The sequence below is a fragment of the Tachypleus tridentatus genome, chromosome 13 (assembly GCF_004210375.1).
Source record: "Tachypleus tridentatus isolate NWPU-2018 chromosome 13, ASM421037v1, whole genome shotgun sequence".
Classification (NCBI taxonomy): domain Eukaryota; kingdom Metazoa; phylum Arthropoda; class Merostomata; order Xiphosura; family Limulidae; genus Tachypleus; species Tachypleus tridentatus.
The window spans coordinates 151406600-151429187 of NC_134837.1; the positions used below are offsets into that span (position 1 = coordinate 151406600).

Below are 22588 nucleotides of genomic sequence, written 5' to 3' on the forward strand. Positions count from 1 at the left end.
GGAACGGCTAGCACAGATAGCCCTCGAGTAGCTTTGTGCGAAATTCCAAAACAAACGAAAAATGTTATTTTTTTAATCTAATGTGAAAAATGCATTTTTAATGTGTAGGTCAAACCAAAACAACTATACGGGAACGTTTTAATAACCATAAATCAATAATAAAAACAAAGAACTTCCGGTCACTAAACATATTAATATGTCTGGAAACTCTCTTGAAGACATTAAACTTATGCGTATAGAAATAAATTTTACATTTAACAGAAACAGGGAAATTATTGGGTAGCACTGTTAAATACTGTAATACCAAATTGTTTCAATATCAGGGTTTTTGACCTTCGCAATTCTCTGAAAAGATTTCCAAAACTAAATTCATGATTAAACTTACTTTACATTATTAGTGCATTCTTCCTCATATATTTATTGGTTTGATTTCCTATATATTGAGCTACATTATTATTTTCTCTATTTCCCACCACCTTTTGTCATTATTTAATTTTAATTTTATTTCTATTGTTTATTTTGATTTTATCATTATATGAATTAGCTAACAATAATTATAACTATTACGAACTATACACAACCGCTTTGACACAAAACTAAACCTGACACAAACAATTCTAAGTTATGACTGGCTAATTCTCAAGGCCAACTCATATTGAGCATTCGGTTTATGTGACATCGACATCCGAGTTTACATATATTTGCTCATACTCATTAAACATAACTCTTTATTCTCTTCAAGAAGAATAGTTAACTGTTTAAAAGCGCTCGAGTTTTGGGTCTCGTTTTGAAAATATTATAACTTTTGTAGGTGATCCTGTGTGCTTACTACTTAACCAGAGTCCTTTGGGACAATTTATTCCCTGTTCTTTCAGTTGTAAAATTAAACAAATGCTTAACCGACTTACAGATAAAAGCTGAAAGGGACCTGCAAAACGAAAGTGAAATTTAATTTTAAAATTACAAGTGAAATTGAAGAGTTCTAGGCAAGCAAAAATGCATAAACCTGTTACTGGCAACTGAAAGTGCAAACTTTAAGAATTCTATGTATAAATAAAAGTCAAAGAAACAATGGGTAAAAAATTAGTGATAGTCTGCTAAATATCAGCTAAAATCGGTGTAAAATTTTATGAAAACTCTGCTCTTCAGCACTTTTAAATATGACAATAAATCCTCGAGCTCTTAACAAAAGAAACCAGTGATTGGTACATGATAGATCAGTTAGCCAACAGGTAGTAAAAATAACGGTCGAGTCCACCAGCAATTGTTGTCTTATTCGTCGACAAGAGTAGCTCGTCAAGCTGAATAAAAGACATTATTATTCTGGTAAAAGAATTAGATAAATGGCACTTAATCTTCGCATGATTCAATTAGTTCTTGGGGAAAGATAAAGTTAGAAACCTTCTCGAGAAATACTAATGTTTTACCTTGGTGAACATAAAAGAAATTTAGTAACTTATCTTTAAGAGTAAAGAGGTGAAAAACACGTGTTACAGTCTGAACTACACCATTAAAATGTCATTTCTTTTAAGAAGGGATATTTAACACCTGTTATACGAACCAGCCTAGTATCTTGATATGGATTTATAAAATGGGCTATTCTAGAGATGTTTGGATTGTTTTCATTAGACAAAAACAAGAAATTTGGCACTACTTTCGACGTCTAAGTCACTGAACAGACCCAAGATCATGGAAGCCAAAAAAAAAACAAGCTTGTAGATTTAAATCGGATGAATAAAGAACTTATTTGAATATATCCCAATCGATTTAACATATCAGCTGAATACTAGCAATAGTGTCATTATTTCGAAAGGGAAGATTGAAATCGTACGTAGAAAGCATTAGTTTCAATATTTTATGAAACTAACGCCCAGAGATACAATATTGAAGTTGAATCAGATGTATGATGTATTACAAAATGAATTCCCTAGCGATTCTCAAATTTAAAATATCATTTATACACTTGAGAGTGAATATAAGAAGGGTGGTAAAATACTCAATATGGTACCACCATGGTATAATCCATTTAGATTTTATTGATTTTTAGTTTGTTTGTTTTTCGTTTTAAAAGTTTTGCTGAGTTTCTTACATCGAGATCTATTGAAATAACCTTAAATTATCGTTGTTTTGGATCTACCCCCTGTTGACAATCCAGATTTAAAACTACAAGATGCTGGGCTAGTTAATATGGGAGTTTTAAAATAAAATAATATATTGGAATTTTAAGCCTAAACAAGGGCTAAACAGCCAAGTCAGAAACCCTATGGATTCAGTACAGTTTTCCACAATTTTGAACTACCGACTAAAGAAAAAGCAACCAGCTAGCAGCAGTCACTGCAAGAAACGTTCTGAGTAAAAAATGCCCATCATCAAAAGTGTGGAGAGTGCTCAGTTAAACTGTATGCAAAGTTAAGACCTTCAGTTTACATCTATGTGCACTTATCATTGGGCCACAACTTATCTCGTCTGTCTATTAACTAAATAGATTGATTACAAATATAATTTATTTTTATTCAGTCTAAGAAATTAATTAAACTATATTTAGTCATTCAAAATATTTGCTTCTGTGTCTGTTATGTGAGGCTAGTTGCGCGAAGATATTAATGCATCGGTTTATTTCATAGAGTAGATTATTTTTGGTTATTTAGTAAAAATAGTTCAGAATCAAGTCCAGATATTTGTGCGGGGTTATCTATATTTTCATACTCAGTATTCAGGTTCTACAGGATACATTGTTTGATAATGATAGGCCTAACTTTACAAATAATGTTTTAACAAAAATTCTGTAACTGATGGTATTTGTAATTCTCAAATACAATTACTAACGAACTTAATAATAATCACTTACTTGCAAAAAACTTGTCGTATGTACAACATAATTTAAAACTGACTGATTGGCATGCTCGTTAATCAATTGATAACATGGTAACAAATTCTCTAACTAATTAATTATCTAACTGGCTGCATTAACTTCCTCTCTTTCGCTTATTCACTTACGTATTGATTAGCTCTTTCTATAGTCTATATCAATGACTAAATCACTCGCTCTATTTTTATACAATATTTTTCTTATAATTCTTGAAGATTCAAGACATCTCTCGTAGTCTAAACTTTTATGAAATGTTTAGTAATAAAAAAAATATAAATTAAAATATTAAAATGATAGCATGTAAGTATTTTATGCTTAATAAATTTGACAAATTTAATTGCTGATGCATTGTTCCTAATCTCAGTTCCATGATCATGATTTTGGGTCCGATTACATTCCTCGTGCGCACAAATAAATATATTTTTTTATTTCATAAATTTGTGATTATATATAAAGAGAATTAAGATAATTCTATTATTTTTACTAGTATTCTTTTCTACAGAAAGATAGAAATTAAAATTAAATTCTTAATAAAAATGAAGTAATTATATACAAACTTCAGACATTATACAGCCAAACTAATTTATTGTATATTTCATAGTTAGTCAAATTGTTATTTTAATATATTGAAGTCGTCAATAGAGGGCCATGTCAACTTGGGTGTAGGCCTACGAATGTAAAGGAGTACGCTTGTACGCAGTATTGAAAGTTGAACTGCGGTTCACTTATTTTCGGTTTCGGTTAAAATGAGATTTCGTCAAGAAAATGGAGAAATAATAATAATACATCTGTTTAAAATGAACATCGTGCTGTTTTTGGATTAAGGTGGTAGAGATTACGTTACTTAGTCGTTAGGAGGGGAGTGTCGCTGTAACACTCATAGTGTCAGTGAAATTGTAAATAAGGTTAACGATTTCATATTATACTTTTAGTTTAGGGTTAAGAAAAAATTAAAATTAGCCCGTGTCGTGAATTGTGACACTTGTATGAAAGTATGACCAAGTGTCGCCCATTATCCAGTTTTGAGGTGTTGATCGTTCAATTTCAATTTGTTCAAAGCGCAAACGAAATAGACATTTAACATTTTAAATTATATAATTTATATGGCTGATGCATATGTTGCTAGTGTAGATGTTATACTACTTCGAAGACGATGTAAATTGTAATGTGCAAGCAAAGTTTTTTGTGTTTTCACTGCAATCATTAACCGTTATTTGATCGATTCAAATCAAATGGTTGATTCTTAGTCTTGTGATAAATCAGTAAATTTACCTGTAAAATGTTTCTTTAATTGAAACTCTGAAATCTAAATACAGGATAGAATTTTAAGTTAATGAAGACTGGAATGCATTGAACCTTGCTCTTAGTTAATACTTTAGGTTTTTATCCATCATAGTTGTAGTATATTTAATTTTTGGTGATATCTGGCATCCTTGGAGTTCCTTATGTCATCAGATAGTGATTCAGAAGAATTTTTTGATGCTGATGATGGCACCCCTTCTCGTAACCATGTTCAAACTAGACCTGTAGAGGGAAAGCTTGTAAATCGTCATTCATTTGAAACTGTGTCAAAGTTGACTGGTAGCAGTGGTATAGAAACAGGAAAACCATCAAAAAATGAGCATGAAGGTGTAGTTCAAAGGTATGTTTATATTCTAGTCTTTTTGCACTTTGCAGAACATAAAATTATCCTTCATTCTGAAAGAATTAGTATATTTATTATTTGCTTCATAAACTGGATTATAATGTATCATTTAACACTAAAAATTATGTAAAGAATGTTAGTAACGATGTATTTGTTTTGTAGTAGTTTTGAGGAATCAGGGAAATTAACTCAGCTGATTGTAATATTTAGTCGCAGGTTGTTTTCAGTGTGTGTGTGTTGGGAGATACTTTTGTAAATTATAAAGTAAATATTAATTTTCAATTGAACATAATTCCCACAACACTGACAGTCTGTTGAGTGTACAGTTGTTACAGTAAGCCATGTTAAGGTAATTTCTTTTAGTATGTCTGTGGATTATCAGCTGGGCCAGCAGAATACTTGATCATCCAATTAAGTTTCCAGCCATTTCCACTTTCTTACCAGTTTCTAGAAACTTGATAATGTTGAACCATATAAATGACTTGCTACCTTTCTCTTTTTTTATATATAGAATTAAAAGTGAACTATTTGCAGAAATAAGAAGCAAATATTTTTACTTACAAATACAGCATAAAAGTGTATGTCATTAACTTTGTATATCAGATAAAGTGCTAATTTCTATTAAGCTTACTTGATAGTTGCAGCACTCATAGCATAATGTTTTGAGACAACATAGGATGTATTAGTCCATCTTAGCTATCCCATCATCTAAACAAAACCTACTAATAAACAAGTTAAATAAATAAATTTTAAAGCCAGCTCTTTTCATTCATATATTTATCAAACAGTATATATTAAATATACTGCCTCTATGACATCGGAAAGCAACCCATTCCAAGCCAAACCACCCTGTTAGAAAAATAATCGTCTTAGCTGAAAATGACTCCTACCCTGCTACAATTTGTACTTGTGTCCCCTATTTCCACTATTCTCACTGTTGAGTTTGAAATAAGATGGTGCATCAACACTATGTTCCCTTTATAATGCTAAACACTTCTATCTGATCCCCTCTAACACATCATTTTTTAAGAGAAAACACTTTGAGAAAATTTAACCCTTCTTTCTCAGGCATCATTCTAGTAACACCAAACTGCTTGAATGGTTTCACAGACTTAAACTATTATGCCAAGATCTCTTCCTTTCCTAAAATTGTTGAGGTTATTCCCTTGCATATTATGCTTGTAATTCAAATTATGATAATCCACATGCATTATCTTATGTTTGTTATAATTAAAACCCATTTACCATTTCTTTACCTAACTCACTAAATTATCTAAATCCTATTGTAAATCAACAACATTCTCTTCACAGCTAGCAAAATCCCTAGACCTTAATGTCATCTGCAAGTGTAAGTACTTTTATTTATCTTTACTTCATCTACAAAAGATAGTAGACTGTGGCTTACATATCAAATTTTTTACATCCTTCAAAACCCTAGAAATATTATCTGGCTCAGGAGTTGTATTGTTCTTTATACTTAACCAATTTGTTTCTTAAGCCCAGAATTCATACAGCTATCTAGTTCAATTTTATTTCCATCTATCAACACAAATATGGAATACTGTTTATGTCTTTGTTAGTAGAAACAAAAGAAAACATTTAATAACCCAGCCATCTCATAATTATCAGATACAAGCCTTGTTTTATCATCCATCAAGGGTCCTATCCCATTCTAACATTTTGTTTATTCTTAATACACATATACATATAAAGAAATCCTTAATGTTAATTTTTACATTTTCAGGCATCCTTCATTCAAACATCTTTTTGATGTCCTAATTTCCTGTTTTACCACCTTTCTTGATCTATAATCTTCTAAATTTTTTCACAAACACCTGAGGTAGTCTTTTGTATACATTTCATCTCAAAAGATTAGAATATTTTCCAATTTTCTCAACCCAAACCAGTCGGTTTTACATATATTTTCCTTTACAAGTGGGTTTTCTCGTCATCACTGAAACTTGTATAACATTTAGTTTTTTTGGCTACAAGTATTGAAGAAAAAATTTTCATGTGATTGATTTGTGTGAATAATTTAAAGGTTAATCCTGTGTTTCAGTGAATTACATATATAAACAGAAGTTTTTTGTGAAAGTATCATTGTGTTTAAATCATATCAAAATTTCAATAAAATGTAATAACTCAGTTTTTCTTATCTGAGATTACAATGCTATAATAAAGACATAGGTAAGAATTTCTAGAAACTTTGAAGCATACACAAGTTCATGTTTTAATTTTTCTTAAGTTTGAAATTAATTATCTATTTCACTTAAAAGTATATTTAAGAACAAACTAAACAGAAGTATTAGTGGCAAATGCTGCTTAATTTTGAGAAATGAAAATATAAATATTTCCTATTTTCAGATTTTCCCTAAGAAAAACTGGTTCTGAACATGTGAGTATTTCCTTTTTATAGTTTTGAAAAATTGAATGAATATAGTGGCATGCAGCAAATGTGATCTACTGTCTTAAACTTTTACTGTGATACTGGGATAGAATTAAATTTACTGTTTTATATTTAGAAATGAGAAAGCTATCATTGATACAACTATTCTTAAGGAAACTAGATTGAGCTTATTGATTATGTTTGCTTTTTTTTAATTTCTAATCTGGAAGTGAAAAAAATAGTCTAGTACATGTAGAAATCAAACCTCCAGTTTATGAAACTGTGTAATAGTTTTGTTAAGCATGTTTATGGTTAGGAAGAGTCTTTCGACTATTATATAATAATAATAATATTTATTGTCGTAACATGTTCACTGCTGAGGACATGTGTTGCAAGTACACAAAATGAAAATATTTAAATTTGTTGTTATTGCTGTTAGTTAAATTGAAAATACAAATACATTGCAATATAACTCTTATCAGCACTTTCCAAAAATTGTGCCAAGCATTGCAAAGTTAGAGTTAATAGAGTGAATGGCCTTCCACCACTTTTTTTGTGTTTTGTTTAAATCATTTTTAAAAATTATTTTTATGTTAAATAGCCTGGTACCACATTTAACTTTATGTATTAAATATTTTTGTTTGATTCTACATGTGTATACTCAAGTTCTTTATATAACTGACCTAATAGAAATTTAGAATTACCATTCTTTGATCCATTTAGGGTGCTCATCTGACTGCTCCTCCCTTTCAGTAAACATGTTATTAAATTTTCAAATTGTGTTGAAGTAGTATTATTGGTTGCACACATGAAATCCTCAGTGTGTGATAAGTACTGTGTGTGATCTTTTGTGTTTGAATTATGCTCGTTTTTATTCATTATAATATGCAGATTGTTTTTTAAAAAAAACATCAAGCTTTGTGCATATATTTAATGAAAACCTATACCATATTGATATAATATTAAAATTACTTTTTTTTTTTATTGGGGCTGTAAATAATTTAAAGGGACCCTAAAATTTTGATTAGTAGGTATCCCCAAAACATTAATGGAAAAACCAAAGGAAGCGTTATTTGTGCATGCAGTTTGACCAGTTGAACCCCTGATATACAAGTAGTGATGTACTTAAGTCATAATTATTAAGCTTCATTGGTACAGTGGTCATAGATGATCAAAACAGCCTGTGGTCAAGGGGTTTAAGTTTAAATCTGTAAAAATAAAGTTAATATATTTGATCAACCTTGGTAATGTGAAACTTTACATAATATAAATCTGAATTTGTGTATCTTGATCAAATTTGGCAAGCTTTTAGTAAACATTACAGATCTCTTCTACATTAAAAAAAACATTTTTCATAAAGTAATTCTAGTGTAAGTTTGAGTGTAAATTTCTAAAAGTTTTATTAATCTGTTTATGTAAAAGGTGATTTTTATGCTAAGAATAAAAATACTTCTTTTCATCTTACACAAATGGAATATGAAACTGTACCTTTTAGAATCTATTAAATAAATATTTTTTTTTGTAAAACTATATTTTCTCTTATTTTCCCTCAACTAACATTAACTATAGCAAAGTAATCAATATGCAGTAAAATGAAAAATTTAAACATATGAAATATTAATACCATTCTTTCTCTATATTTTTAAAAAGTAAATTTTCAATTATATATTTTAATACTTTAAACTTTTAATTTTTTATTTTACATGTTGTCTTTTAATTTTGTTGCTGTGCTTTAGACTCTAAGAGTTATACTTGCATAAAAAAGCAATAACAAAGAATTAGCTATTTCATGTCGGGTCAGAGTTCAAAGGTGTTTGACTTGCATTCAAAATTTTATTGAACTACTATTTTATAAATTTATGTCGATAAATTTGGAATCAATTGTAGATTGTAATTCAAACTTTTATATATGAGTTAATTTCTTAATTTAAAAGTAAATCTTAAAAGAACACATTTAAATATAACTTTTAGTGAGTCATGTGGGATGTTCAATGCAGAGCTGTTTAAAATTGAATGTTTGTAATTTTAAAATGCTAAGTCTATAATTTTGTACAAATTAGGAACTCAGAGTACTAATATTAACAAGCTAAAACACAAAAAGAAGAACCTCATCTTTTTTATTTTGCTGAGATATGGCTTATGTACTGAATTAAACACAATGGCTCCATTCAGTTCTTTCTATTTTTTGAAGCGGCTCCTTTTATAATATTGCTAAAGTGTATGACTTGTGAATAACCAATCAACAGCTTAGAATATCCTCAGAGTGGTTTTCTCCACCACATAATCTTTGAAAAGGCTTCCACTTTCTTTTGATCCAAGTTTTCAAGGAGATAAGTTGTTTCTTTAGTCTGCTTGAAGTTTCATATTTTACAAAATTTCAAAAACCTTGGTTACTAAGGTTAATAAGTTATAGTGAAATTCTTTGGTATCATTGTAGTTATTTATGTATTTTTTTGGTTATTCAGTTATATAAGTATAAAATATAAAAAAAATGTACTTGATATTCTCCATGTGCAAAATGTAAAAGGGTTAGTAACCTATGTCCAGCAACAACTGAGGACAAAAGTTTTATAGTCTGCTTAAATTTTCATATTTTATAAACTTTCAAAAACCTCAGTTACTAAGGTTAATAAATTATAGTGAAAATCTGGGGTAAATTTATTCAACTCTGTGTGTATATATGTATAAAACATTAAAAAAAATTTGATATCTTTTACATGCAAAATTCAAAAGGCAACCTATGTCCAGCAATAACGGAGCATAAAGGTTATAGTGAAAAGAGATAGTTTGCTTCTTAGTTTATTGTTATATCTTTTAAGAAAAATAAGTTTTAATAATTTATTTCTAAATAACAATAATCTGTGTACATTATATATATATATATATAATGCAGAATTATTGAAATATGATTGTATATTACAAAATTCTAGTCCACTGAAACATAGCCAGAAGAGAGACGACTAAAGGTCAATTTTATATCATTGGATATCATAACCTGAGGGTACATATACCATATCAATGCAAGCTATGTAATGTTAAGTAGGCATGACTGGAAGGTTAATATAAAATATATATATATATGTTCATGTATAGCATTATGAGACTTAAACTACTTAAACTAAATAGTTGTATTTTCATTTTATAGCATGAAGTCATTTCAGCACAAAAAATGCATAATTTATATATTCCTAATTTTTTTTATGATCATTACAAAGTTGGTGAGGTGGTAGACCCCATGCTATTATATGTAGAAAATAACATCAAATATAAAGTTTTATTGAAAACAAATGTTTGAAATGTATTTAGGAAATTTTATAGATTATGCAAATAATACTAAAGAGTTTGGGGTGAACAGTTTTGTCAGTCATAACATGAAATCACTTTGCATTCAGTAATGAAACAGACACTATTTTCACAAACAAATTTTTTTCTAAACTCAATGCTATTGCAACTTGAATTGAAAATGTCACTCTGACTGCAACTTAAAATAGTTCTGACAATTCCAAAACTATCTGGCACAACAACAAATGGTCCTAAGCATGCAAGAAGCTAAGTATGCATTAAAGATAAAAAAGAAGGATATGCAACTCTCGCATCCTTCTTCACTACTAAGTCAAATAATACCACAATAAACTAATATCCTACTAGAGGGTGACTTATTATGGGCCACATACAAATGTAATGACAGTGTCAAAGTTGTAGTATTCGTGGTTGTGGAACCATGTCTTTCTGAACTGTTGTAAATATACGATTCAAAAATTAGCTTGAAGTCAGCAGGCAACTTTTCCTTTAATATTATTTACATATAGATATAAATTAGATAAATTAAACCTTGTGTAGATCCCTGATGCACATGCAAAAGTACTCTTCAGATCAATAACATTTTGACTGTGATTACTTTTAAATTTATCAAGTTTTTATTGAACATTAAAGTATTATAAACATGTATGTGGTACATGCTCATTTTATAAAATTTGTATTAGGTATACTTGAGGAGGTAAAGAATAATTAGTGATTTAACTTGATACAGATAATGTATCCCATTATATGTTTAATTGAATGGCTAAATGAGGCCATATTGTAAAATTGCAATTCTTGTTTTGACTTCAACTTTGTTTTAAACAGAGGGCAACTATTCTTCATATTTCAACTTAAACATGCTGATTGAATTAAATATGCTGAGGTTGTATAATGAAGGAATATAAAAGCTTAAAATTTAAGAACAGACTTGAAGTGCTTTGGTGTGTATGTTAACTTTTACACCTGGCTGGATCAAAGTGTGTATGTTGTGACTTTTTACTGAGTTAAACTCAAAATTTAACTATTTTATTACCAAAGTTATATCAACAGATTTTTTTTCCAAACATTATATACTGTCTCAGTTTAATTTTTACTATATCATTTGAAGCATTTGTACTCTGCTCCAATTTATTTTGTGTCTGCAGTAATATAACTTTCAATGTTGAATCAAGTAGTAACACAAATTATTCATAATTACAAAAATATAAAATTTGAACCTCCTACAATTTAAGTTTTTTGGGATATCAATAAATTTGTCAAGTCTGCCAGAGTTTTGTTCTGTTTTTCGTGATGAAACATTTGTATATATTACCTCTATATAACTTATGGGTATGTTTATAAACCAACAGAAAGAGCAGATTTTCCTCTGTATAAAGATTGTAACAGTTTGTGTGTGTGTGTGTTTTTTGTTGTGTTTTTTTTTGGCAGGAATACACAAATTGTTGGTTTTACATTATCTGCATGTGATAGTTGTTCAACTCTGTCCAGCTAAAGGATATTTTTTAAATCCATTTATAGCTTGCTTTTAAAGCTAAGTGAATTGTAGTAGCTTCAGAACATTTTATTTTAGGTAATTGGTACGCATTTGTGTATTAAAATGCATATTTGATAGCTGAATGAATTTTTTTTTTTTAACAGTAAATTGAATATGATCAACAGGGCTTACCAAAAATGTCTTTCTTCTTGTGGCCAAAAACAGTTTTAGTTTTGAGCAAGTACTAAACAAAGTTTGAGTATATATTTTTTATCTTTTATGTTGTTTTTTTAACAAAAAGTAACTAAATGTATAAACTTGCAACTTAAGTTAGGTCTCTTGGTGGGGAAAGCAAGTTCATTGAGCATCTGGTGTGATTAATTGCTCTTCATACACACCTGTGGGCCCAAAAGGACAGCAATAAAACCATAAAATTAATAGAAAGTACATGTAAAAATGTTAGAAGCTGAGACTGCTAGGGTAAATAATTGTAATTATCCATTACAGTCTAGTCATTTTAGAAAAATAATTATTATTCAGTTTAACTCGTATTTTTCAACTTTTTGTGTACAGTTGATTTTGCTACTCTTAGAATTAGGGTAGCAAAAAGTAAGAGAAGAAATATAAAGTTTTACCAAAAAACCTTGGTATTCATATGGTAGGTTTTAGATGTTATGCAAATGTAATGTAAAAACTGTAAGATGTGTTTTTAATATGAAAATCACCTTTACTTAGACTGACTCAGTAACAGCTTCTTAAATTCACAATGAAATCTTTAGGAAAAATATGTTATCATAAACTTTGAAATTTTGTGTACAACTGACTAGTAACATTTGTTAAAGGCTTGCCAAAGTTTGTAAAAATATGATTAATATACTCAGGGTTACATTATGTATAGTTTCATGGTTATAGGTGGTTACAGGGTCAGTTCAATTGGCCAAGCCCATATCCACAGAGTTTAGTAGAAAAATGAGGATCATATTGATTGTTTTAAGAAATTTTATAGGAATTTGGTAAGAAATAAAGAAATATCAATAATGTGTCAAACAATTTATTTTAGTGTTTTTATTTATAAAAACAGAAAAAGACAAAGTGTTTGAAAACCAGGGTTTTCAATGAATTATATAGTTGTAGAAGGGTGTGGATAACTTTTTAGAGAGAAAATCTAGTATTTTTTCCTGAAATGCTAAAGATGATATTAAGGTTTGTATTTACTTTCTCAAAAATATTCTTAAAAAGGTTCTTATAAGATTCATGTTTTTTTGTGAAAATCAAACAAGACTGCTTTCAAGAAACCTTAAGTCACTCAGATTTACCTAGATTCCAAATTTTGGAACTTATTATTAATAATGTGTTAGTATCATTTTGGAGGTTTTATTATTACAAGTCTTCCTTTGTTTCTGGGATTCACTCCTCTATAAAACAATTAGTTCCTTAAAGCCATTGCCATGAAGTTTTTGCATAACCACTAAATTCTGAAAGATCTCTGAGTCTTGCACATATATTTTATTCTATTCTATATTACAAGCAACATCAGAGTACACCTCTCCACTGGTATAATGGCAACACAATCTCCTTAATTAGTACTTTGCTTGAGCACTTACTGAAAACCAAAAGTTCATTGCTTTCCTTTGCACTGTACTATTTAGATATTTCTACTTGATCAGACAATCATTCTTTTGCACTGAGCCTATAGTTTAAATTGAAATATTTCACTTTTAGTTGCTTATACAGTTTATCTTAAATTAACCTAGTTCACTAAAATATGAAAAAAAATATATATATGCACAAAGATATTTGTTTTATTGTTCATGTTGACTACAAATTTTCATATCTGTTTCTCAAGCTTTTGAGGACCAAACAGGTGTCTCAGTTTTCTTTTTCAGTGAAGAATGGAGAAGTCTGATAGTGAGTTGTGTTACTACCATTTTACATTAGGTGGTTTACTCTATCCTGCATTATTAACAAGCCCAAAACCCATGATTGTTTGTTAAGCCTTATACTTTTATGGACAATTTTGACCAGCTGTTTCCACTGCTTTTGATTTTTTGTCCCAGAAGAGAATCAAGTGACTCTCAACTGCTCTCTTTGTGTTTTCTTTCTGAGGTGCTGCATCATGACTTTCTTGGGAAAGACCAGCCTCAGTTTCTTTCTTAGCAGTTGTTCAGTTAGCTTTATTTCTTTGTTTCTCTTACATACTTTGTTGGGATGCCATATTTTTTAGAATTTGACTCCCCAAGGCTTATTTCAGGGCTCTCAAAATAGTACTCTTCTTTTAAAACATGTTTGTCTAAAGTTCCTCCTATTTTAGAAACTAGAATTGAAGTAACTCTGATAGTCATCTCTACTTTATTAGTGTAAATATTCACATCACTATTCTCCAAGTAAATCAGTTTCAATGTTTGATCTTATGAAAATTAAGTAATATTAACATATCTTAATTTAATTTTAAAATATTTTTTGAATAAATTAATAAACAGGTTTTTATTATTTAACCATTTTTTGTTTTGTTTTTTAACTTTAGGGCTTGTCAAGTGAAGATTCATACTTACAACAAAGGGACAGGCTGGAAAGTAGCCATTCAGACTGTACACAGGGTTATTCTCTGGAAGAGCTCAGGGTTAGTTTTATATTTTACTTTCTTAACATGCATCTAGCCTTACCATGTGCTTTATCTATTTTATGTTATAAAGAATAAATAAATGTGTATTTTGTAACACATTTTGGAATGGTAAAAAAAATGGCTGAGAATAATATGAATTTATCTTCACAAATTGAATATTGGAATGAAAGCACCAATCATTTTTATCATTTGATTTCTGAAATCATAAAAACAAATTGGTTCATTATTATTATAATCAACTTTGCACTTGTGAGTTTATGTATCAAAATGTTTTCACATTTTTAAAAAATTTAAATGATCTCATTGGAAAAAAAACAACTCACTTTACTATTATTTTGATATTAGGGGTATTAGTTCCAAAATAAATGATTTCAGGGATCTGATTGAAATGAAAAATTGTAATGGTTTAATGAAAACTACTGTAACTTAACAAGATTTACAGAATATTTATTATTAGAATTTTTAAGAAAGGTGTGAACTTGCTTGTTACATGAGAGATACTGCAGTCTGTTAGTATTAAAAACACTAAGAGGAAGAAAAGTAGGTAAGAGGTTTAATCTCTCTGGTTACAAGATGGGTTTCAAGGATAAAATATTTTAAACTTGCAATAATTAGAATGCCAGCACTTTATAGGGATTCACAAATGGAATCAATGATCTGAATAGTAAAAGGTGGATTTAAATTTTTACTTTTCCTAAGAGTTGGTGTTTAAATGGTTCCTTGTTTTTTATAAGTTACATAATGTTTTGTTTATTTTATGACAGTGGACCAGCTAGCAGAATAGAAAACATTGCCTATAATAAATTTGAAAATCAAATTTGGAGAGAAGTCCATAACCTAATAATATAGTGTGGTCCTAATCTGGAAAAGATCATCTTTGAGAACTGTAGTTTTTTTATTTAATTGGACCTTCTGATATTAAAAATGTTGCATACTAAGCTCAACTTTGTATTGTGACCCATAAAATTCACAGAAAACAGAATGGTCACCAAACATAACTGAAGTCTCTGCTATTTCTATTATACTCAAAATAGAAAAATGATCTAAAGTTCTTTTCTGACATTTTGACCACCTAGGAATGTAAGACCAGACTATCTTATGCATGTGTAAATGTCAAAGCTGTTTTTTCGAAAACAGCTACCAAATAGAATTGCAAATGTTATAACCTCTGCTCCAATTATTAGAGTGCAAAATAGTTGTATGTAGTTGCTTACAGGAATCCAACAAAATAAAATGGAAGTATGTTTGATTTAGCAGTTCAGGTTATTTTGGAAGGGTCATAGCAATTTCTCATTATATATGCATGATGTATATTCTTTTAAAATTAATAATTTTATATTACATCCAATATGCATGGTAGAGTAGTGCAGCAATAAACCTGATACCCAAGTTGGGTAGTATACCCTGTGTAGTTACATTCAAGAATAGTTCAATCAAGACTCAGAGTATTCAGCCAAACTTAAATGAGAACCTTTTATTGATAAAACAGTAAAAGAAATGTCAAATAATTCTTCTACAATGTTTATGAGCTGTTGGTCCACATTAACTGGGGAAAGAGTCATTGTTTTCCAGAAAGCATTGTAACCTGAACTTAATCTCTCATCAAGTGATGCTCAGTAATATCATATCGATATAGTGAAGTGCAGTATCAGGCTTCCTTACCTTCATATGCACTCATTTGTTGTCTTTGGCTTTACGTATGTGGTTTCTTTGTTGTTAGGACCTTCTGAGTCATTATGCTATGTTATCTAGGACCCATTTATCTGCACCTTATCTCCAGAATTTATGTGAGGCTCCATTTTTATGGTGTTTTATCTCTGATACAATTCTGGAGTGTTTGGAATCTCAGGTAGCATCAGTTTAATAACATTCTACTTTTTCCAACCTCATAGCCTGTTTGTCTCAACAAGAGCTAAGAGTGACACCAATTCCAGTTTCCTGTCTTTTCAATCCTTTCTTTTCGAAGTGTCACAACTCATTATTTATCTCAATGACACACAATACATCACCAACAGTTCTGTTAACTACCCAGTGGAATCTCAACTTACAGTCTTTCTACATTAGTAGTGCTCTTTCATCAACAATGTTTGAGTTCTTCAGGTTTTGTTGGAAGGATTCAAGATCCTATTTCATTTGTTCTGTGTACCTGTTTCCTCCCTTCACCTCAGAACTCCATTCTTTGTCAGCACCTATCCTTGCTCAACAGGTTATCAAATCTGTTAATCACCATTTCCCTGGATATTAATGCTATCAGTCTGTTGTTCTCAAGAAAACTGGGGACTGGAGACCTTTCGTCGAGTTATCCCACTTTAATTACTTCATTCATCTATCCATTTCACCATGTAGTCCTATTTTACCCTTTGGTGGAAATTTTTTACACATTTATGGATGACCCATATTGACATTGCCAATGCTTACCTGCATGTTCTCTCTCAGCATGAGTTCATCCATATCTTCAATTTATTCATTTCAGGGTGATTTACCAGTTTTGTGCCTAACCTTTGGGCTCACTTCTGCACCTTTGTTTTCTGTAGGATGGTCAGAGCTTTGAGATTGCATTTGCATTATTACTTGGACAACTGGCTTCTTCTGGCTCCTTTAAAATGGAATCAGCAAGTCATACTTGTCTACTGCTTCTTATGGCTGCTCAGGTGGGTTGGTTGATCAAATCAGAGAAGTCTTACCCAATACCTTGTACGTTTGGATGTCTTTTTCAACACTTACCTCAGACATGGCCAACAAGCTCCTCTCCTGTCTGCTCCCTCACTTACTGCACTTTTGGAGGGATAGTCTTCCATGACACTCCTGGTTCCCCTAGGTTGTGCACACATGCATTCTCCACATTTGGACCCCACACAATCAGTTGAACCTTGCTCAAATCCCTTAGAATATCCAATTATACTTCCTCCTACCCTAGCAGACAATCTGATTTTGTGATTCGATGAGACTTGAATATCAGCAAAAGTCCTGTTTCCTCCTCCACATCTGGATTAACATTTGTTTATGGATTAATCCCTTCAGAGCTGTGGTGCATGCATCAGGAAGCTTCAGGTAGTTTATCTGTAGATATAAATTAATTGCATATTAACATCTTAGAGCTTCTAACCATTCACTGGGCTTTAGATTGCTTCCTCCCTCTAATCAGACGTAGTCTGGTGATGATTCACTCCAACAATTCTATGGTAGTGGCATATATCAATCACCAAAGTGGCACCTGATTGAGATCCATCTGTTTTCATACATTTGATGTCATCTATTATGCCTGTGTTCATCACCTTTTTTTAATTTCATGTCATGTCTTGAGTGCTCGCAGTCTGTCCCACCCCTATCAAGGTTTCTTTTCATTTTCTCATTTTTCTGGTGGCTTTGCAGTTGATGAGATTTTTCTCACATTAGTGTATTTACCACCACCCTGAATCACAAGTTACACCTCTTTGGGTCCTCTGATACATCATCCTGAGACTTTGGCTGTCAATGCCTTCAGCTCAGAGTTATCACAAATTCCTATATGCTAATACCACTTTCTGATTGTTTCATCAGATGGTTTTCCTAATCATTGCCACTCTGTGTTAGATCCTTCTGATAACTCCCTGTTGGCTGGTTTGACCATGGTTTTCTTGTTTTCACCAACTCCAATTATTCCCCCCCCCCTATACAACTTCCCTTATTCTCTGACCTCTTCCTTCAACACCAGTTACTGGTTCTGTATCCCACAGTTCACATCTTCTGGATTTTGTCTGGTCCATGGGTAGAAGATCTGGCTTCTCCCATTGTGTATCCTTCCATTTGACTCATTCCATTCTTCCTTCTTCTGTAGAAGTATATCAACAGAAGTGAAAAGCCTTTCACGCATGGTCTCATGCTCAGGGATATCCAGCTGCTTGACTTACTGTGGCTGATATCTTTGAGTTTCTCACTGTTTATGGTTTTTCTTTTCAACCAGTAGTCTTACGTTTCCATGATTTCAGGTTGTCAGGCAGCCTTTTTCCATTACCATTGAGTCTTTGCTTCATCCATCCTTACCATGTTACTCTGTTTATTATGGATTTATTTATCTACTCTTCCAGACTGGGTGTAGATGGTTTAATATCCTCCAATTTGTGATAATCAATACAACAGATTGAGATGTTAGAATGCAGTTCACTCCTTTAATTGGGAACCTTTGTCCTACCCTCTTGTGGATGTTGATTCCATTTGGGTAGGTTTTGGGGTTTAGAGTGAACCAATTGAGGAAATTGATAGCATGTGATAGACATCCTTTTGATACCAGATGTCAAGTTTATAAATTGATAGCTCAGAGTTCATCCTTGTGTCATACCCAGGAATAGAAGTGGTTCTCAATTTTGCAGTTTTTGGACTTAGTGAAGATGGTATGATCCTCATCTTATCTTTGTGCAGGTGTTGGTACCCCACTAGGAGATTTTGGATGTTGTTGACTTACCAAGTACAATCTGTTGCATCCTAGTCATTCTTCACCTAAGGAAAGATCCTCGTTTACCCACTTTTCTCATGGTTAGGGTCACTTTCCTACCATGTTCTCTCCCATTTCAAATGTGCTCCTCTCCTTTTCAACCTCAATATTTTATACATTCCACACAAGAATGAAGAGAATACCTGCCTAAGAAGTAGTGCTGTTCCCTTCTTCAGATCTTCCAATCTGACTCTTTCATCTACAGAGGTATCCTTTGGATTCTTTTAAGAGATATGTTTGTTCTTCTCTTGCACCAATCCTTTCTCCTAATCAATGGGATTCTAGCTCATCTTCTGAAAGAAGTACTGTATTGGAATTTATAATTATTCTATTCTGAAAATCTATTTCCAATAGGTACTTACATTTACCACTCTTCTTCCCCACACACTTTGGGCATTTCCATTTTCTGCCAAACTTCAAAGTGATAGTTTGTTAGAGGTGCATGGAGGATGTCATGTGCTTTTTGTGAGGGTACTGTTCTCCTACAGTTGGAGAAGTGATGCATGATGACTTACATGGGAGACATGTTGGAATAACTTAATTCCAAATGGGGGTAGAAGGTTTGTAGCATACTTAAATAAAAAGTTCATGTATAGGGAGCAGCAATTAAAGAGAATAGTTAATCTTGTGAATGGAGGAAAGCATCTATCGTAGATATATTTTCAGTATAGGAAAATTATAACATTTCTGCAACTCCATGTTATTTGGATACTTTTGTTTGTACTGTCCTCTTCTCATGTGTATAGAGATCATGTGGCTGTGTTCTCAGCTCCAATTTGTCAATGTATATTAGTGCCATTAAAGCTGAATCATCTGTTAGTATCTCAGTTGGGTTTTCTGAGCATGTATATTCTCAAATTGTGGGAAATTTGCTTTTATTTTTTTCACAGCTGTATACATAACCTTTTTTTGCCCATGTCATTCTTGGAGAACATGGGAATGTCTCGTGATTTCTCACATGGCGTGACACATACACCAACTGGTGTGAATTCTCATTGAAAGTATCAATTTTTGGTGTTCCATCAGGATTATTTGAGTGTTTGTGCTGTTTCACTCACATCCAATCACTCAAGGAGGTGGTTGTCTCAGAACAAGTAGTTTCTACCTTATGACTACATGCTCTCCTTAGATCTTGCTTCAACACCATTATTAAAAAAATGATATTGCATTTGATCTAGCTTGTTTATTCTTATGTATCCAATGTTTAAATTTTGGGTTTCACCTACTAGATTATAAAGCTGTCAGTGTCTTTGTTACCAGTTGCAGTACCCCTTGAAAGACATTCTGTAGGCCATTAGTTGGATTAATTTCAAATACCTTTCTGAGCTTTTACTTAAATTACATCACTATATCTTTAGTTTCATAATTCAAGTTGTTTTCCCTTATGATTCTTCAAGCCAAGGAGAATCCCTAACAGTAAGTTCACTTACACTCCTTGAAAACTGTTGCAGGGTCTTTCTTTTGTAACATGATGTTCAATGATTAAGTGGATTTGTCCAGTTGGAACTTTTATCTGTTGCCATTTATCTCTATGATTGTCCTAGATGCTATTTCATCATCTGTGCTGTTGTTCTGTTTGAAGATGATGTTTTCTGGAAGTGGACAGAGGATGCTATCAGGCAGCAAATGGTATCCGAGTATCTTTTCCTATCACTGCATATATGTGCTTGAATAACATTTTCAGAGACATCACAATCATTCTTCAATGGATACCCCATAGCTCCAACCAGAATGGAGAACACCATATACAGCATCATTTTGACCTTCTCTTATATTAAGAGAATATAACTGTATACTTATGTATACAGTGTTTCCATTGTACTTTCCTTGAATCATTAAGCCCATTCTCAGGACTATCTGGATTTTTGTATTCTGCCTTGATGCCTGCTAATTGAGGCATCACTTTTTAAAATCCAGAAGGTACTTGCCTAGACACAACCTAGTAAGATATGTTATAATAGCTGCAAATAAAAGATCTGGGTTGTGAAAAGAAGCAGGATTTAAGTAGTTTTCCTGATTTTTTTTCAGTGTGTTACATGAATTGAGATAGTGGATAATTTTGGTTAAAGTGACATGTTGAATAGTTCAGAGTCAGAGATGGTGATACATGAATCATAAAGATTGCCTGACCTGGTTCTTGAACAAATAAATGTATAAGATGCTATATATATGCAAAAACGGCTCCTTTTGGTTGAGAAAATATTTTATGTAGAAGAGCGAACAACGTTTCGACCTTCTTCAGTCATCGTCAGGTTCTCGACATCACTGTATAAGATGCTGTTCATTTTGAAAATTCTGATTCTTAAGTTCATATTTTCCATTTTATAGGAAGCTGAACAAAAGGCAAAAGAAATTGAGAAAAGGAAGAAGAGACTGGAAGAAATGAGGAGACGTATGTTAACAGATGATGATGATGTACTGGATTTTCCATCGTCGGAGCAAAGTAGCAAAGCTTCCTCAGTAGATGGAGTTTTTATAACAGTTGATAGCAAATCAAAAGAAAATGCTCAACAAAAGACTACAGATGGTCAGAGTTTGTTGAGTCTAGGTAATGCAGGTTTGATTCTGGGAGAAACTGACAGGACCAGTGTGAGTTCTAGGGAAAGTATCTACAGTAGGTCCACACAACAAAGCCTTCCAAGTACAAGTAGCTTTTTTGACAGAGCTCCTGAGCCTGATATAGTAGCTAGTACAAAGGGAGATCGAGGTGGAGAAGGAACAGTGGTGCCAAGAGCCCCGCCAAGAAGGAAACGAAAAATTAAACCACCTGCTAGTCTAGATACCCAGAAGGTAAATATTTAAGATATTCTTGAAGTTCTCTACAGAATTTTGTAAAATTGTTTGAAATATGAGTAAATCATAGCTTTACAACTTCAGTAATTATTTGCTTGAACATTTTACTGTTGTTTAGCATTCTGTCCTTATTTTTTCTTTATTAATTTTCAGTGGCTGTTTATTCTAAAAATTACATTACTAGGTATGAATATCATTCTTATTATCTTGTATCATTCATGAGGGTAGGTTTAAGCTTACCTATTTGTACCTTGCTCAATTAACACTCAAATAAGTGACTTCTTTATACACTATGCACTAATGATGAAGCTCACACACAATCATGATGAGTAATTTTATGTTATTGCCAGTTACAACATTGTAACAAACTGAATTGTAAAGAAGTACCATATTTTACAGCATATAACATACATTTTTTCTGCCTGAAAAAAGGCCTCTTAATAATCCTATTTCTAATATGTTAAGTTAAAGAAAAAAAAATTTTTCCTCAAACTAAATTCTACCTTGTCTTCCCCCAGAGAACTGTAAATTAAAATATAAAAATCAATATGTACAAAAATATGTGATTAGGCTTATGGATATATGCAAGATATATGAGTTGATTTAATTGATAAAAGTAGTAATTCAAGACAAATAGCATCAGTGCAACTAAGCAGTGTACTTGGTTCTTTAGTGCTAATCAATAAATGTTTATAAATTCTCAATGATTCTAATACTACTGCAGTTTCTATGTACAATGTACAACAGTTCTTATGTTTGTTGTTACTGAGAGTAAACATTAAATGCTTTAATACACTCAGATTTTTTTTTCCTAAATATTCTTTGCTAAAATATGGGTGGGTTTTATATTTTGTAAAGTATGGTAACCAAAAACATTAAGTGAAATTGCTCATTCAAATACATTGTAAACCCCAGCAGTAATTAGTAAGGTTCATTTCAATGTTGATACGAGTTTTTGTTTAACTTGTATGTTATGAGAAGCTCTGTAATCATGAAGCTCTAGATACACAAACAACTTCATTCCTAA

General features: G+C 31.5%; 1 protein-coding gene across 1 annotated transcript in view; it reads left to right on the top strand.

Moving 5' to 3' along the window:
- The first annotated feature begins 3509 nt into the window (after nt 1–3509).
- Nucleotides 3510–22588, top strand: part of LOC143240375 (WD repeat-containing protein 44) — a 55977-nt gene continuing 36898 nt past the window's right edge. The window contains exons 1-4 of the mRNA XM_076482697.1: nt 3510–4511; nt 6879–6909; nt 14199–14294; nt 21097–21558. Coding sequence (XP_076338812.1) covers nt 4315–4511; nt 6879–6909; nt 14199–14294; nt 21097–21558 — 786 coding nt within the window. The 5' untranslated portion in view covers nt 3510–4314. The remainder of the gene's footprint in view (nt 4512–6878; nt 6910–14198; nt 14295–21096; nt 21559–22588) is intronic.